Below are 17910 nucleotides of genomic sequence, written 5' to 3' on the forward strand. Positions count from 1 at the left end.
AATTAATTATTTCTAAAAACATAATTCCACTTTGACATTATGGGATATTGTGTGTAGGCCAGAGAGATTTAATCAATTTTAAATTCAGGCTGTAACACAACAAAATGTGCAAAAAGTCAAGGGATGTGAATACTTTCTGAAGGCACTGTAATACATTTTATATTGGTAATTTAGCAGATGCTTTTATGCACAGCGTCTTTCAGTGCATTCCACCAAGGTAGCTAATATTAGGCCTAAAGAGTAATCTGATATGAATTTAATGTTTCTATGCAATATTGTACACATCATCACATGTACAACCTACAGTATACAATATCATACACATGAGAGACAACAAAAGCATCCATACCTGCTGGGCCACACAGGACTTAGCTGTTTCTGCTGCCTTTATGATGTTCTTGGCAAACTCTTGCTCTGCAAACAGACCAGAATAAGTCAGTATGATGAAACATGTGATTGATTTTAGTACAAACTATATCAAACGTGGTTTACATAGGTTTGGCGTGTGATACTTGTCCATTTATTCCATTCCAGCCCAATGAGCCCTTCCTCCTATAGCTCTTCCCACCAGCCTCCACTGCATTCAACTGACCACTGTCCACAGTGGCTCAGACCTCTGACCACTGGCTCCGACCATTCCCTCTATGTTGACCACTTCCCTACATTGTCACTCTGACCTCTCTCAATTTCCTATACACAGCTATCCAAACACAGGTCTGCTTGGCAGCACCTTGGTGAGCTGATCTCTTTGCCCTCCTACAGTACAGAACAGTGCAGTAACGGTATACTACAGTACAGTATATTACAGTATGGTATAGCACAGTACATTACACTACAGAAGGCTACAGTAGGCTGTCCATCCTGTCCATTCTCCTGCTGCGGCCTGGTTAATCTGCCCTGTAAGCCTTGTAGTCTCTGTGGGGTTCCTCTGAGGGGAGAGGCTTGACCGCTCCATGTTATCCTCATTGGCTACCAACTATACAGATCTACTTTGTTGTTGTTGTTGTTATCACAGGGTAGGTTATACCGCTCCATATTACCCTAACAGTGTTTTCTCAACCTAAGGGTTCACGGAACCAGTCCGTGATCTCTTGCTGTCCCTGAAATGGTTAACTGACAATTATTTTCTCTGATATCTTTTCAACCAGTTTTGCTCACTGGGAATGTAAACGGTCCCTATAACAGTCCTTGTAATACCTAAGTTCTACCACCAGAGGGTACTGTGGAGCATACTGTTTATCCATCCACACAGTGTTCAACCACAAGGTCTATTATCCTATTACAGGTGCGGAATAAACACACATTCTCTAATGGCAGGGTAGGCCTACTTTAGACTCTGTTGTCTTTTCCAGGAATAGAGTGACTGACTGCTAGTCTTTCCTAGGAGAAGAGCTTTGGTTGCTGTATTTACTGCAGTTCCATACCAGCAAAACAACTTTTGACAGAGGGATAAGAGAGCCTTTCGTGTTGTCCTAAAATCATTCTTGTTTATCTTATGTCTTGAGAATTTGGTACAGTGGCTTGCGAAAGTATTCACCCCACTTGGCATTTTTCCTATTTTGTTGCCTTACAACCTGGAATTAAAATTGATTTTTTGGGGGTTTGTATCATTTGATTTACACAACATGCCTACCACTTTGAAGATGCAAAATAAAAAATTTTGTGAAACAAACAAGAAATAAGAAAAAATAACAGAACTTGAGCGTGCATAACTATTCACCCCCCCAAAGTCAATACTATGTAGAGCCACCTTTTGCAGCAATTACAGCTGCAAGTCTCTTGGGGTATGTCTCTATAAGCTTGGCACATCTAACCACTGGGATTTTTGCCCATTCTTCAAGGCAACACTGCTCCAGCTCCTTCAAGTTGGATGGGTTCCGCTGGTGTACAGCAATCTTTAAGTCATACCACAGATTCTCAATTGGATTGAGGTCTGGGCTTTTTAAAGACATTTAAATGTTTCCCCTTAAACCACTCAAGTGTTGCTTTAGCAGTATGCTTAGGGTCATTGTCCTGCTGGAAGGTGAACCTCTGTCCCAGTCTCAAATCTCTGGAAGACTGAAACAGGTTACCCTCAAGAATTTCCCTGTATTTAGCACCATCCATCATTCCTTCAATTCTGACCAGTTTCCCAGTCCCTGCCGATGAAAAACATCCCCACAGCACAATGCTGCCAACACCATGCTTCACTGTGGAGATGGTGTTCTCGGGGTGATGAGAGGTGTTGGGTTTGCGCCAGACATAGTGTTTACCTTGATGGCCAAAAAGCTACATTTTAGTCACATCTGACCAGAGTACCTTCTTCCATATGTTTGGGGAGTCTCCCACATGGCTTTTGGCGAACACCAAACGTGTTTGCTTATTTATTTATTTAAGCAATGGCTTTTTTCTGGCCACTCTTCCGTAAAGCCCAGCTCTGTGGATTGTATGGCTTAAAGTGGTCCTATGGACAGATACTCCAATCTCCGCTGTGGAGCTTTGCAGCTCCTTCAGGGTTATCTTTGGTCTCTTTGTTGCCTCTTTGATTAATGCCCTCCTTGCCTGGTCCGTGAGTTTTGGTGGGCGGCACTCTCTTGGCAGGTTTGTTGTGGTGCCATATTCTTTCCATTTTTTAATAATGGATTTAATGGTGCTCCATGGGATGTTCAAAGTTTCTGATATTTTTGTATAACCCAACCCTGATCTGTACTTCGTCCCTGACATGTTTGGAGAGCTCCTTGGTCTTCATGGTGCCACTTGCTTGGTGGTGCCCCTTGCTTAGTGGTGTTGCAGACTCTGGGGCCTTTCAGAACAGGTGTATATATACTGAGATCATGTGACAGATCATGTGACACTTAAATAAAGTCCACCTGTGTGCAATCTAACTAATTATGTGACTTCTGAAGGTAATTGGTTACACCAGATCTTATTTAGGGGCTTCATAGCAAAGGGGGTGAATACATATGCACGCACCACTTTTCCGTTCCTTTTTTTTTTGAATTTTTTGAAACAAGTTATTTTTTTCATTTCACTTCACCAATTTGGACTATTTTGTGTATGTCCATTACATGAAATCCAAATAAAAATATCCATTTAAATTACAGGTTGTAATGCAACAAAATAGGAAAAACGCCAAGGGGGATGAATACTTTTGCAAGGCACTGTATGTGAACTATTTCATTTGTTTACATGCAAAGCACATTGTTTACATGCAAGCACATATTTACAAATATATGTGTTTGTGAATATGTTAAACTTGTGTAGTTGTGTCCATCTGTTACCTTGAATGAGTCTGTACCACATTGCAGTGACACACTATGGACCATGCCCTAATTTGAGATTGGTGCAATTAACTTGAATTAAATAATGTTTTTATGTCAATGTAAGATATGCAAATATGAATATGAGACAGACAGACTGACAGACATACAGACTGACAAGCAGGCAGACAGACACAGAAACAAACACACCCACGTCTCCACTCACCCAGGCTGATTCTCTTTTCCATCCAGGCCAACAGGTCTTTGGCATAGCGGCACCACATCTTGGCATACTGCAGGGCCAGCTCCACGCCTCCCTCACAGCGACACAGGGCCAGGTCCGCTTCCTGGGCTGAGAGTGAGTACATCAGCATCACTGCATATCCTCCCTACCTCACCCTGATAACACACAGACAGGAGGGCTTTTTACCCCAAAACACACACACAACGGGGCAGTCTGGACCCCCACGGGGGGCGTCCAATACAGACCCCTCTCCCCCGATTCCCAGGGGAAAAGCTGGGCTCACGGGTATGCTTTGTGTTCCATACTATCAGAAATGTGTAATCCGAATAATGTGTCATCCAAGAAACAACAACAATGGAATAAAAGAGAACAGACAGAAAAGGGTATCTCCTATTTCTCAGTTCCGTGAGTTCATCAGAAACATAGCTCTGTTTCCAAAACAGGTTTGTGGTTTAGCCAAACAAACTCTATGGAGAAGAGAGACTGAGAACGACTGGTCATCAGGGCTAGTCCTCAGAGTCCTCAAGGTTCAAGTGCTGCTGTTGTCCACAGGGTCTCGGTCTCAGCACAAGTGGTCACAACTACACCAACACGGGCGGAGGTGTGGTCATAGGTTGGTCATCTCAAAGCACGCATAGGAAGAGGTCATCACGTGGGAAAATCTAAATGTCCCAATGACATTCTCCTTTCCAGTCTAGACCAGCTGCTTCCAGGGCTAAACAGACAGAAGTGAAGAAAGGAAAAGAGAGAAAGGGATTGGCTGAGGGTCCCAAACAGGCTTTTTAGCTCCACCTCCTCTCCTTTCCCTGGCTCCTCCCCCCTCCAGCACCTGTTCTACCGCTCCCCTCCTCTGTCAGAGAGAGAGAGAAAATGTGACGGTCTGAGAAGATCACCGTGGCAACTCTTTGGTGCCAGAGTGCTGTAATCAACATGGCAACATCTTGTGTTGTGGTTGTTATGGAAGTCAGGGTGGTGTGATTGACAGCAGTCTGAAGTCAGTCAGCTGCTCCCTCGCTCTCTCTCTCTGTTGTCTTCCTCCTCTGACTCACAGCGGATGGCAATGTGCAACAATCCTGCAACGCATGTCATGTGCTTTCTCCCTTCCTCCCTCACTCTCCTTTCTACTCTCTCTTTCCCCCGGTCTTTCAGACCTCTTTTTCCCCTCACTCGTTCTCTTGCAACATCACTATCAGTACCGCTGTCCTTTGACTTCTTTGATCGGTCCACAGTCGAGCTGCATGCACAGAAATAGATCATTGGATCTATCAATACTGAACTCTTCTGACAAGTCTAATTCCTGTTTCACTTCTTCTTCTCCAACACAGATGTATTGTGGCCTACACTCCAATTCCGAGCTCAAGTGCTCTCTGTGTGTTGTCACAGACGCTCCTCTCAGTTCCAAGAGTGAGAGCAGAGAAAATACTTTCCTACAGAGCATAGAACAGGTTTCTCTCTTGAAACAAATAACTCCATGTCTGAGCAAAATCCACAAAAACGATTAAGACTTTCTGGCCGACTGTTGTGCTGCGTTGACCTCTCTTTCGCTCTTGCTCCCTGTCTCCTTCTCTTGTGGGCACCCCTTCACACTTCCCTGTGCCACCTGTGTGTGTGTGTGTGTGTGTGTGCGTGTCCCCCCTCCCTCTGCTCTGCCTGTGCTGGCTTCTGGGACTAGGGATTATCCAGATTGTGGAGTGACAGGCTTTAGATCACAGCAAGGTTTTACCTCCTGGTGTGTGTGTGTTTGCGAGAAATACCCTGGTCAGGAGGACTATGAGGGTTGATGGGGTGAGGAACAGGTTAGAGCTCAGCACAAACTGATTATTGGTGCTCCTTCTTACAGCATTTTTTTCTGTACATGATCTCTCTCTCCCCCATCTCTCTCTTTCTCACCCTCTCCCAATCTCTCTTTCTCTCGCTCTCCCTTTCTGTCTCTCTGTCTCAGTTGAGAGAACTTCACAGCTGTAGGTTAGTGGAATTACAGTATATCAGGAATATTGATATGACTGTCAGAATGTCAACTTGTGTTACACAAGTGCAAGCACTAGTTAGTTACACAAGCTCCGAACTCAGTCCATACTGTTATTGACCCTTGACACCCACTAACACAGATCAACAACACAGTTGACACGCGCACATATACAATACAGGGATCAATCAATGTCAACCCGACGGGACTGACAACAGGCATTACAGAAATCAGGCAACGGCACGGGCCACTCAACTCATCAGCCCTTCCACCCTACCCCCACCGCTCGCCCCTATCCGCAGCCCCACCCATCGTCCCTCCATTTGGCTTATTACAGATCAGCTCCAAACTGGTGGGGGGTAGCTGGGAGAATTTAGGATTGGGAAGAGTGGGTTGGGTTAGGGTGAGGGCAGGATACTGTTTTAGATGTAACTGAATGAAGAGAGAGGAGGAGGGCACTCAGAGGGAAGGTATAGCTATATGCTTAGTAACATGGTAAAGAAGAGGTTTCCCCTAGGTGCAGATCTAGGATAAGCTTCCCCTCCCCAAATCCTAACCTTAATCATTAGTGAGGGAAATGTCAAACTGACCAAAATATAGTATTTAATTATTTCAAATACATGCAACTTAAAAGTTATTACGACTCCATTTTACATATTTTGGACATCAGAGCAACCTTTAGGGAATCTTATTTGAGTCAGAAAAGGATGTTCATATGATAAGGAAGATATACAACAACTTGCAGAGAGCATATCCAACTGACAATCTCTTAGAAAAAAATATAAACTATTGGAACCAAGATTTAAAAAGAACTGATGTTGGCACAAGATGGAGGGAAAGTTGGAGCATAACTAACGAAATTACGGTAACACTTTACTTGAAACCCAGCGTCATAATGTCATAACAGCTGGCATAACCTGTCATAATATGGTCATAACACTGGATTTAGACCTGTTGTGATATACTGTATATGACCCCTACATAAGAGTGTCAAAACCCACAAAACCTACTACACAAGGCAAAACATTCCATTACACCATAGCCTACTTGTCAACAGTATGTTTGTGTTGTATAACATTTTCTGAAATGGACCATATTAAACTATCATTGTAATTGCGCACACATTGATGTCAGACATGCACCTACCCCAATGCTCTATTTCTGATGACTGGGATGAATACAGGAGAAGATTTCAGGATCAAGACACCCTCTTTTTGACTGATGACTGATATAATTAAGCAATAAGGCACGAGGGGGTGTGGTATATGGCCAATATACCACGCCTAAGGGCTGTTCTTAAGCACGACACAATGCGGAGTGCCTGGATACAGCCCTTAGCCGTAGTATATTGGCCACAAACCCTCGAGGTGCCTTATTTCTATTATAAACTGGTTACCAACGTAATTAGAGCAGTGAAAATAAATGTTTTGTCATACACGCGGTATACGGTCTGATATACCATGGCTGTCAGCCAATCAACATTCAGGGCTTGAACCACCCAATTTATAAGGGAATGTATGTGATTGGCTTATACGATTATGATGGTCATAATACTTCTTGACAGTGTATTTTCTTAGTCCAAGTAAAGTGACACAGGACGGTCATAATGCTTTATGACAGTGTCATAGTGTATTTTCTAGAAGTTATTTAAAATACTGTATGATGAAAAAAACATGACTGTAAAGAATTCATTACAACAACAACAAAGGACTTAAGAAATACACTTTGAAACGAAAGGAAACTTCTTGGCAGGGAAAAAACACATTTGAAAAAATGTGGGTTTTGACACTCTTATGTAGGTGTCATAACCAGCCATAAAATAATGCAGTATATGTCACAACAGGTGTAAATATATGGGTCATGACAGTGTTCTGACCATATTATGACAGTTTATGACAAGTTCTGTCAGCTCTTATGACATATTATGGCATGGTTATGACTGTGTCATAACGTGTTATGACACTGGGTGTTAAGTAAAGTTTTACCGAAATTACAGTTAACGAAAATGTACGCTTAATTCAGTATAAACTAATGTGTAGAATGTATTATACAAGAGACAAAATTAACAAATTCTACAACACAACGGCAGAGTCATGTCTCTAGTGTAAAACTAATAATGACTCAATAATCCATGCTTTCTGGGAACATTATAAAGTCCAGAAGTTGTGGGCGGAGCTAGAAAGTTGGCTGTCAGAAGTATTACAATGTAAACTTCCTTTTAATCTGTCGGTCTGCATATTTCAAAACATGGCATATGGGTGTGTAGTGAGATACCCGATGGGTTGGACGATTCTCTTCTCATCACTCATCTTGAAAAAAACGTATACAAAAAACGTGGAAATCAATCAATCTGCTCTCATTAACATAATGGTAAAATGTAATTATTTAAATATTGAAAGTGCATGGGCTACGGATAGAATCAAAATGGTGCAGTTTCAGGCCATGTGGCAGAAAGTGATGCGGGGGCTGGAGATTGGGGTGTGTGCTTGTGGGTGTGGGCAGGTGTGATGTAGTTGATGTTTGTATGATGTTGTTTGTATGATGTTGTTTGTATGTGTATATTTTGTATTGTTTATAAAATATAAAATCGTAAAAAAATAAAATAGATCAGCATCTAGGGGCAACTTCACCCTACACCAAGAAGAGGTGCCTGTCTGGTGCGCTGCAGTAGGTGACGTGAGGCCTTCCGTGGCGTGCAGCACAGTGACTAGGCACGGCTCCAGGATGTTTCCATTCTAATGTCTTATTTAAACACTGCTCTACGTGGTCCTGTAATCCTTAATCTCCATTGGGCGACGTATGTCTGTGTCCATGGAATTGGGGTTTAATGGGGTCAAAGGACATCCCTGCATACATACACAGTTCCTGGAGAAACAAGTGGGCTGTGTTCAGTACGGGGAAAACGTTTCAGAGCGTTGTGATTTAAAAAAACACTGTTTTTCAGTTTCCATTGCTACGTTGTGTCCTACTGAACACGACCCTGGTCTAACATGTCCCCTCTCATTCCTATTTCCCCATCATCTCACTAGTCTTCCTTTCTGTCTCCTTTGTAGTTTGCTTTGTCTCTCAGCCTGAACAATGCTCTTTTCAATCCTCACTCTGTGCTCACTCTTCCCTTCTGTCTGTTTCTCTCTTTTCCCTCCCATCCCTTTACGGAAAAATCTGATGATTTCACATGTGAAATGTTCACATGTTTTGCACATGTAAAATTAAATTTCACATGTGAAATGTCACATGTGAAACCATGTGGTTTGGGAACACTTCACATGTGATGATATTTCACATGAGGTTTCTCACCTGGATTTTCACATGATCACATAACCTTTCACATGTGGATTAACATTTCACATGATGCCCTGCAGACAAATATTTGTCGTTAGGATGTCGCCGGGAACATCACAAAATAGTTGCAGTGACTTCAACGTACATATTTGACACACATGATTACATTGTGTGTACATTTACTTATACAATAATTATTATTTAACATGTCCTCGTGGGATTTGAACTCACAACCTCTTGGTTCATGACATTCCGATCTTCCTGCTACGCCACCATGTCTGTGTCAATGACTGCTTTCACCTGTATTCTTATACTTTGGACTTCAAAGTAAATCTCAGCTTTGTATAATACACCCAATAAAAACTATTATATTTATCATAGTGAACACTTTTTTAGCTGATCAGCGTACCAGTTACCTTAAACCCCCATACCATTTGATTACTTCCCTTAACTGTTTACACATGTTGAGCTGAAATGTGAAAACAAAAGAGTCACATGAGGTCAGTTGTTCACACATGAAACCATATGTTCACATGTATTCACCCCCTTTTCACGTGAGGAAAATAACATGTTTTCACCTCACATGTGGAATGGCATTTAAAAACTTTAAAATGTTGTCATGTGTATTTTCATGGTATCACATGTTGACATTTTTGCATCCCATGTCACATTTATTTCACATGAGATCATGTTTTCACATGTGTAGTTTCATGTTGTCACATGTTATCATATTAACTTCACATAAGATCACGTGATATTCATGTGGTTTTTCCGTAAGGGATCTCTCTCCCCCTCTCTTTTTCCCATCCCTCTCTACCTCTCCTATCCCTCCCTTTCTCCCTCACTCCCACATTTCTCCCTTCCTCTCTCATCCCTGCTACCTCTATCTCCTTCTCTCCCTCTCTCTCATCCCTTCCTTCCCTTCTTTCTCCCTCCCTCTCTCTCCTGTTTGATGGATATGTCTGAGGGGTAAACTAGAGAGCATCTGTCTGCAGCTCTAATCCTCTCTCTCCCCACCCTCTCCAGTCTTCTCCTAATCTCGTTAACACAGAGGCAATTAGCGCCACCGGCTAATTACACGTCAACAAGAGAGGTTGAAGAGGTGGAGATTAACCACCGTGACTGGCTGTCACCACACTAGTCCCGCCCACATCACTTAGTCATAGTCTCCTACCCCACCTGGCTTTCGTCTGGTGTCAATCACGCAGGTTGAAGAGGAGGAGATTAACCACCCTGACTGGCCATCACCACAATAGTCCCACCCACCTCACTTAGTCATAGTCTCATACCACACCTGGCTCTTGTCTAGTGTTAATCACTCTGGTTTGGATTGGCTGTCTATTAATGTTACTCACCGGGCAGTGTTTCCAGAAGAGAATGGCTTGGACTCTTGTATCCCTTTCATACAAAGACCAACATCCCACTAATTTAATATGCCTGCATTTGTATACAGGCTTTTTTGTTTGTCTGAAAAGGATAGGGGTAGAAAAGCATGGAAAAATAAAAGCCACCTAAAGACCTAGTCATGATTCCTACATTTATACAGACCCTATAACCAAAATACAGGTATCAGTTCTGTGTGAATGGTTCTCAGATTTTTTTGCAGGGAAATTCGTTAACACTTCCATTGTTTAACACCTCCCTGATTTGAAATGCAAACAGCCCCCATGGTTTAACAACACCCCCCAACCCTCCGAATTTGCCAGTTACCAACTGATATGTATAAAAGGGGTATACCTGCAAACAAGTGGTAAATAAAAGGCTGTTTGAAACAAACATAGCCTTATAGAAGGGGCTGGCCATATAAACATTGCCTTATGTTTTTTGCAGGTAACATACAGTACCACATCTTCTGTCTGAAATGGGTAATGGACACGATATGGTGCTGGTGATAGAGATCTAGAGGCTAGTGACCTTCAACACATTACAACCATAACCCTTTTCCTCCACTTACTGCTGGCTGGAATGTAATGCAATCTCTCTTAGCCTTTACAAATGCACTGCTGCACACCATGGATACTGAAGTCTAGCCTAAACCACAAGGGTTTGCACATGTTACCAACTGGGCTCGAACCTGGGTCTCCTGCGTGCTACATGCTTCTTAGCCTGCTGAGCGATGGCCTAAGTAGGTTTTAGCCGTGGGAGCTAATGCAAGTCTTCATGTCTCTGGCAAGGTTACTCATCACGCTGAACTAACGAAGCACCTCCGTTACTCACACCAGGGTTGGGGTCAATTCGAGTCAGTCCATTCCAAGTGATTTTAATTTAAATAAAACAATTGAAAAACACACATGCATACAACACACCACATTCTGTATAAGCACTTTGTGACATCTGATGTTGTAAAAAGGGCTTCATAAATACATTTAATTTGATTTTGATTTGATTACAAACATACCTGATAGACCTCCATCTTTGTCATCACCATCTGGGGGGTAGACATCCTCACACTACAGGGCAGAATACAGACCATTACACAGAGAAATGGATTTGGAGATAAGACGATACACACTGTACTTCATATCAGCAGAATATGAGCAGAACCTAAGTTCAAATAATTCCCCTGTTGGCTAGTACAAACGTTACCAAAAGTATCAACACAATAGAGCACCAGGCTAGAAAGCAATGTGATTGACTACATTTCTTTACATTTTAGTCATTTAGCAGATGCTCTTATCCAGAGCGACTTACAGTTAGTGAGTGCATACATTTTTTCATACTGGCCCCCCATGGGAATCGAACCCACAACCCTGGCGTTGCAAGCGCCATGCTCTACCAACTGAGCTACACAGGACCAGATTGATTGACAGAGATAACATAGTAATGATTGATTGTTTGTTTTTAGGCTGGGGATCTGTAAAGCATTTTGTGACAACTGCTGGTGTAAAAAGGGCTTTATAAAATAATGTTGATTAGTTGCTTGATTGATTGATAGTACTGCTCCCCCACCGTCACATGATCCAGCTCAGTGTTGTCTGTGGTTTCCGTAGAGACGGTCTCAGCGATGGACTGGGAGTCAGGGTCTGGAAACATCTCCTCCACAGTGCTGATGGATCAGAGGGCAGATACATGTTATAATGGCTTTATGAAGCCTTCGTAAATCCTTTATAATGCCTAGATGCTTCACAAATTATTTAGGAGCAAATTCATACCATATCCTTAACAAAAATATAAACGCAACATGCAACAATTTCAACTATTTTACTGAGTTCCAGTTCATATAAGGAAATCAGTCAATTGAAATAAATTCATTAGGCCCTAATCTATGGATTTCACATGACTGGGCAGGGGCGCAGCCATGGGTGGGCCTGGGAGGGCCCAGGGCCCACCCACTTCGGAGCCAGGCCTGCCCACTGGGCAGCCAGGCCCAGCCAATCAGAATTTGTTTTTCCCCACAGACAGAAATACTCCTCAGCACCCCCCCACCCCCTTCAGACGATCCCGCCGGTGAAGAAGCCGGATGTGGAGTTCCTGGGTTGGCGTGGTTACATGTGGTCTGTGGTTGAGAGGCCGGTTGGACGTACTGCCAAATTCTCTAAAACGACGTTGGAGAAGGCTTTTGGTAGAGAAATGAACATTAAATTCTCTGGCAACAGCTCTTGTGGACATTCCTGCCGTCAGCATGCCAATTGCATGCTCCCTCAAAACTTGAGACATCTGTGGCATTGTGTTGTGTGACAAAACTGCACATTTTAGAATGGCCTTTTATTGTCCCCAGCACAAGGAGCACCTGTGTAATGATCATGCTCCTTAATTAATCAGCTACTTGATATGCCACACATGTCAGCTGGATGGATTATCTTGGCAAAGGAGAATAACTCACTAACAGGAATGTAAACAAACTTGTGCACAGAATTTGAGAGAAATAAGCTTTTTGTGCGTATGGAACATTTCTGGGATCTTTTCTTTCAGCTAATGAAACATGGGACCAACACTTTACATGTTGCGTTAATATTTTTGTTCTGTATATATAAAAGGTATTACTTTCAGGTCCTTACATCTGGCGCATTGCCAAATGCGACATAACCCCTTTTCCACCCTCTATATAGCATTGCAATTTCTTATGAATGATTTATGAAGCACCTATGAAACCATTATGAAGGGTTATGAAGGCTTCATAAGGCCTTACAAGTTGTTGTTACTCTTAAATAGGACCTATAAAACTAAGTTATGTACACATAGATGTAAGAGGAAGACACTTCCTCTCTTTGGCAACTAGTAGCAGACAACCCCCCCCCAACAAATAAAATATATGTACTTTTCTTACTAGCACTGACTTTGCTGAAAACTGCTTTATTGAGGAAAGGTTTTACTTACTATGACTGTGATAGTCTCACCTACCTACCTTAAGATGAATGCACTAACTGTAAGTCGCTCTGCATAAGAGTCTGCTAAATGACTAAAATGTAAAACATGTAAAGGTGTTCTGAATGATGGACTGATTATATTGTGGAGGGAGACAATGGTAGTAAGTGTACATGATGAGTGAATCTATAAGTCAGACTTACGAGTTGACCAAAGAGAGTTCAAAATTATCGAAGTCCCGGAAGATCTCGCTGTAGCGCTTGGTCTCTGATTTGTTGTGGACCTTCACATCTGGGATAAAAGATGGATGACAAATGTGAGCAAGATGTTCACTTTATCTTTATTTTTTCATAAAATAAATATTACACACAAGTTGAAATTGCTTTTTTCAGCTCCCAAAAAGAGATCTGAAAAAAACACACAAAAAAACACGAAATATCTTATATTTTTTGAAATAACAAATAAAGGGGTAAACCAACAGCCAACACCCAGTCATAAAACAATGTGCGAAGAAATGAAGACGTGTGGGTTTGAAGGGTGGTGGTGGTGGTGGAGGCGATTGAGGCCTGAGATGTGTGATTGTATGTTTGTGTAAAAGGCATTAGTTGTAATTCCCCAGCCTCTGGTGAAAAACGTATATCACTGTCGGTCACCCATTAAAACACACTAAGTACTGCTGAGATGGCTCAGAATGGTTGTAAACTTTGTGTGAACGACAGACAGACAAGCATATTTGCTTTTTATATAACATCTAATATGGGAAGGAATGCAAATGAACTGAGAAAAAGAGAAATGCAACTCCAACAAAGGGGTTCTGTTCATTTGATACATAGATGATGGAATGAATTTCCTAGCCTGGTTAGGCCAGACTGAATGCTGTGCTCACTACTGAGTGCAGCGTTCAGTCTGGTTTAACCAGGCTATGCATTGACAGTACATGACTTGGCTAGGGAAAATACAGGTTGATGACACCCAAAACTGAATGATGGTACATTAACCCTGAGTGAACTACAACCTAATACTGTAGTCTCTCTCAACAGACGTTTGTGGGCTAGCATCATGTGCTGAGACTGCATATGAGGCTAAAAACCTATAGGAACCTGTTACAGTTGAAGCTGACTGTGTTTCACTTTCAGGGCAGTTAACAAAACACTCAACTCCCAGTGTTAACAGACTCTTTTATTAATCTCTCCTCTCTCTCTCTCTCTCTCTCTCGCTGTCTCCATTTAGGTCAACCACATCCTGCTTGTGAGGTGTGTCATGTTTTGCTCAGAAGACACAAAGTCCTTGTTTTTCACCTTAGCAGAGTTCTGTTCAACCGGCAGTAGAAGAGAGTTAAGAGATAGTAGAACTGTACACAACCAAGCTCTAGCGAAGTTCAGCTCTATAGCGCAAATTAAATGTCAAAGCAATGTTCCCGCGTTAGGGGAGACTGCATTCACAGTAAAAGCTGCATATGTCGGCTCAATCAGAAATGACCTTGAAATATTAAGCGAGCTATAGTGCTGAACTTCGGCAATACGGATTGAATCGAGCCCTTAGTCTAACAGAAAGCAGGGCCCTATAGCCTACTGTGCATGTCAGAGTTCTAGAGGGAGATCGAGAGTGGGTTCAAATAGTATTTGTTTTCCTTCAAAATATTTTATCTTAAATGATGGAGACTGACGTCCCTGACTTGATGGTTTCAAGAGCTTAATAAAAAAAAATATATAGTACCAGTCAAAAGTTTGGACACATCTACTCATTCAAGGGTTTTCCTTATTTTTATTATTTTCTACATTGTAGAATAATAGTGAAGACATCCAAACTATGAAATAACACATATGGAATCATGTAGTAACCAAAAAAAGTGTTAAACAAATCAAAATATATTTTATATTTGAGATTCCTCAAATAGCCACCCTTTGCCTTGATGACAGCTTTGCACACTCTTGACGTTCTCTCAACCAGCTTCACCTGGAATGCTTTTCCAATACTCTTCAAGGAGTTTCCACATTTGCTTAGCACTTGTTGGCTGCTTTTCCTTCACTCTGTCATCCGACTCATCCCAAACCATCTCAATTGGGTTGAGGTCGGGGTATTGTGGAGGCCAGGTCATCTGATGCAGCACCTCCATCCCTCTCCTTCTTGGTAAAATAGCCCTTACACAGCCTGGAGGTGTGTTGGGTTATTGTCCTGTTGAAAAACAAATGATAGTCCCACTAAGCCCAAACCAGACGGGATGGCGTATCGCAGCAGAATGTTGTGGTAGCCATGCTGGTTAATTGTGTCTTGAATTCTAAATAAATCACAGACAGCGTCACCAGCAAAGCACCCCCACACCGTAACACCTCCTCCTCCATGCTTTACGGTGGGAACTACACATGCGGAGATCATCCGTTCACCCACAACGCGTCTCAGAAAGACACGGCGGATGGAACCAAAAATCTCAAATTTGGACTCCAGACCAAAGGACACATTTCCACCGGTCTAATATCCATTGCTCGTGTTTCCTGGCCCAAGCAGGTCTCTTCTTCTTATTGGTGTCCTTTGGTAGTGGTTTCTTTGCAGCAATTCAACCATGAAGGCCTGATTCACACAGTCCCCTCTGAACAGTTGATGTTGAGATGTGTCTGTAGCTTGAACTCTGTGAAGCATTTATTTGGGCTGCAATTTCTTAGGCTGGTAACTCTAATGAACTTATCCTCTGCAGCAGACGTAACTCTGGGTCTTCCATTCCTGTGGTGGTCCTCATAAGAGCCAGTTTCATCATAGCGCTTGATGTTTTTTGCGACTGCACTTGAAGAGTTCTTGAAATGTTCCGTGTTGACTGACCTTCATGTCTTAAAGTAATGATGGTCTGTCGTTTCTCTTTGCTTATTAGAGCTGTTCTTGCCATAATATGGACTTGGTCTTTTACCAAATAGGGCTATCTTCTGTATACCCCCCCTACCTTGTCACAACACAACTGATTGGCTCAAACGCATTAAGAAGGAAATAAATTCCACAAATTAACTTTAAAGAAGGCACACCTGTTAATTGAAATGCATTCCAGGTGACTACCTCATGATGCTGGTTGAGAGAATGCCAAGAGTGTGCAAAGCTGTCATCAAGGCAAACGGTGGCTATTTGAAGAATCTCAAATATAAAATCTATTTTGATTTGTTTAACACTGTTTTGGTTACTACATGATTCCATATGTGTTATTTCATAGTTTTGATGTCTTCACTATTATTCTACAATGTAAAAAATAGTAAACATAAAGAAAAACCCTTGAATGAGTAGGTGTGTCCAATCGTTTGACTGGTAGTGTATATGTTTCACTAATGGCACACACCAACACGCAAAATGGAGGATGATTTCAGGAGGTTCACTGATCCTTCACTGACTGGGAGGATGTAGCATGCAACCACACACGCACGCTCACACACGTTTGTTTTACTATCCTTGTGGGGACCAAACAATTGATTCCCATTTAAAATCCTATTTTCCCCAACCCTAACTTCTAACCCTAAACCTAACCCCTAAGCCTAAAATTGCATTTTTCCTTGTGAGGACCGGCGAAACTTGTCCGAAGTATCCTTGTGAGAACTTCTGGTCCCCACAAGGATAGTAAAACCAAAAACACACACACACCTTCCCTGAAACATTTTATCACCTCCTTTTCTACCCAAACGGATGGTTTCCCAGACCCAGATGGAGAATATTCTCCATTGAGCATGCTTTAGTCCAGGACTAGGCTTAATCTGAGCACTGGAAACCGGCCCAAATGATAACAATCTGTTTTCTCTTGTTGTTACTCACCTGGGGTTTTGGAGTTCTCCTTCTCTTTAACTTGGGGTTCTTCTTCCCTCTCCATCTCTATTTGAGACTAAATATCACAAGTGCACCTAGCCCCAAACTACCATCTACCACAGCAACCCCATAAATGTTCCTCGCTCCACCAGCAACGTTCCATCAACCTTCTATCAATCAATCTATCAATTCCATCAATGTTAGCAATGCCTACTTGTACACATGACAAACAGCAGCTACTGAGCAGGAAATGAGCTCAATTTCCTCTAGTTGCACTCAATCACACTAACATTTGACAAGCACACTGCTGCTGTCTGGTAAAGTGCCTGGGTTTGACCCTTCACTTCTTGCTCTCTCATAGAGTTCTCTTCCTCTAGTGCAGAGGGAGGTTGGCCAATACGGTTTCACCATAATTAAAAGAGGAAGTGTGACTGTCACTCTAGGTCACACCTACGTTGTCACACCGAACGAGTGAGCAGGAGGAAAAAGAAAGAGAAAAAGTGATTCTGCATTTGTAGAAAGTGTCAGTGCAATTGCCTCCGTGTTTGTTATACTGTTTGTGTATACTCTAAAATGATCTCTCTCATGGGTGTTGAAAGCTGAATTATATTGATACTACATGTGATTATGCACATCCCTGCAATTCAAACTCAACAGCAACCTCATGAGATTGCAATCTCATAGTCCTCACCAGTGTTGTAGTAGACAGTAAACATTTTGAAACTGTGTGAAATGGGAATACTAACTGTACCTTTACTAACTGTATCCAATAACAACATAGGTTTTCTTTTTCTGTTGGAAACGTTTTGCTACAGTGTGACCTACACAACCCATGATAGTGAGGTAAGAATGTCCAGGAGATGGATTCTAGGGGCTGAGACTGACTGACCTGTGAGGGAGAGACGCAGCATGGTCAGGGCGTGGCTGACTGGAGGTCGACCTATGGATGGGTAGTGTTCCGCCAGGGGCTGGAGAGACTGCTGTAGGCCCTGGAGCCCCATGGACACCTTCGGCTGGTTAGGACCACCCAGCTCTGGGACGGAGAGGGGGAATGAGGGAGGGAAAGAAAGAGAGAGCGATAAAACATTTAGAGAGAGAGA

General features: G+C 42.4%; 1 protein-coding gene across 1 annotated transcript in view; it reads right to left on the minus strand.

Moving 5' to 3' along the window:
• The window catches only part of LOC311137944 (GEM-interacting protein-like), a 32865-nt gene extending 19544 nt beyond the window's left edge, over positions 1–13321 (minus strand). Inside the window, exons 1-5 of the mRNA XM_084172568.1 lie at positions 13240–13321; positions 11681–11777; positions 11130–11181; positions 3466–3591; positions 350–414 (exon numbers count right to left, since the gene is read on the minus strand). Of these exons, the coding sequence (XP_084028694.1) occupies positions 350–414; positions 3466–3591; positions 11130–11181; positions 11681–11764 (327 nt within the window). The 5' untranslated portion in view covers positions 11765–11777; positions 13240–13321. The remainder of the gene's footprint in view (positions 1–349; positions 415–3465; positions 3592–11129; positions 11182–11680; positions 11778–13239) is intronic.
• Positions 13322–17910: the final 4589 nt, after the last annotated feature.

The sequence above is a fragment of the Coregonus lavaretus genome (assembly GCF_964263955.1).
Source record: "Coregonus lavaretus genome assembly, chromosome: 2".
Classification (NCBI taxonomy): Eukaryota; Metazoa; Chordata; class Actinopteri; order Salmoniformes; family Salmonidae; genus Coregonus; species Coregonus lavaretus.